Source organism: Etheostoma spectabile, chromosome 23 (genome assembly GCF_008692095.1).
Source record: "Etheostoma spectabile isolate EspeVRDwgs_2016 chromosome 23, UIUC_Espe_1.0, whole genome shotgun sequence".
In the NCBI taxonomy this organism is placed as follows: Eukaryota; Metazoa; Chordata; class Actinopteri; order Perciformes; family Percidae; genus Etheostoma; species Etheostoma spectabile.
Genome location: NC_045755.1, coordinates 15,608,217 through 15,608,651, shown reverse-complemented (window position 1 = coordinate 15,608,651; position 435 = coordinate 15,608,217). Strand labels below are relative to the sequence as shown.

Sequence of the window (435 nt, the reverse complement as noted above, 5' to 3'; positions counted from 1 at the left end):
TAACTTAAAACGGGTCAATGCGACCCAAGGACAACATGAGGGTTAAAAAGAAACGCTAACCGTCGTTCTACCTGTTTCCAAGGAGAGGGTGATAAACCACGCAGCGGGCAGTCACGGCGTTTCCGGCATTTTTGTCAAGTACGACACCAGCTCTCTGATGGTGACGGTCAGCGAGCAGCACATGCCACTGTGGCAGTTCCTGGTGCGACTGTGCGGCATTATCGGGGGTATATTCTCCACGACAGGCAAGTCTGGCTTCACCTGTAAATATTTGTTGATTTAGCAGGGATAGTACAAATTAAACAATGTTACATTGGAATTCAAAATGCAACATAAGTAATGTGTATGGAGCTTGGATTCTGGGCTTTTTTTTATTTCAAAGTAAATTAAATACACTACATATTGGGGGTGGCAGTAGCTCAGTCCGTAGGGGAG

At 45.5% G+C, this 435-nt stretch overlaps 1 protein-coding gene across 1 annotated transcript in view; it reads left to right on the top strand.

Moving 5' to 3' along the window:
- LOC116673293 (endoplasmic reticulum-Golgi intermediate compartment protein 2) overlaps positions 1-435 on the top strand; it is a 6,736-nt gene that overhangs the window by 4,635 nt on the left and 1,666 nt on the right. Inside the window, exon 12 of the mRNA XM_032505534.1 lies at positions 83-245. Within this exon, the coding sequence (XP_032361425.1) occupies positions 83-245 (163 nt within the window). The remainder of the gene's footprint in view (positions 1-82; positions 246-435) is intronic.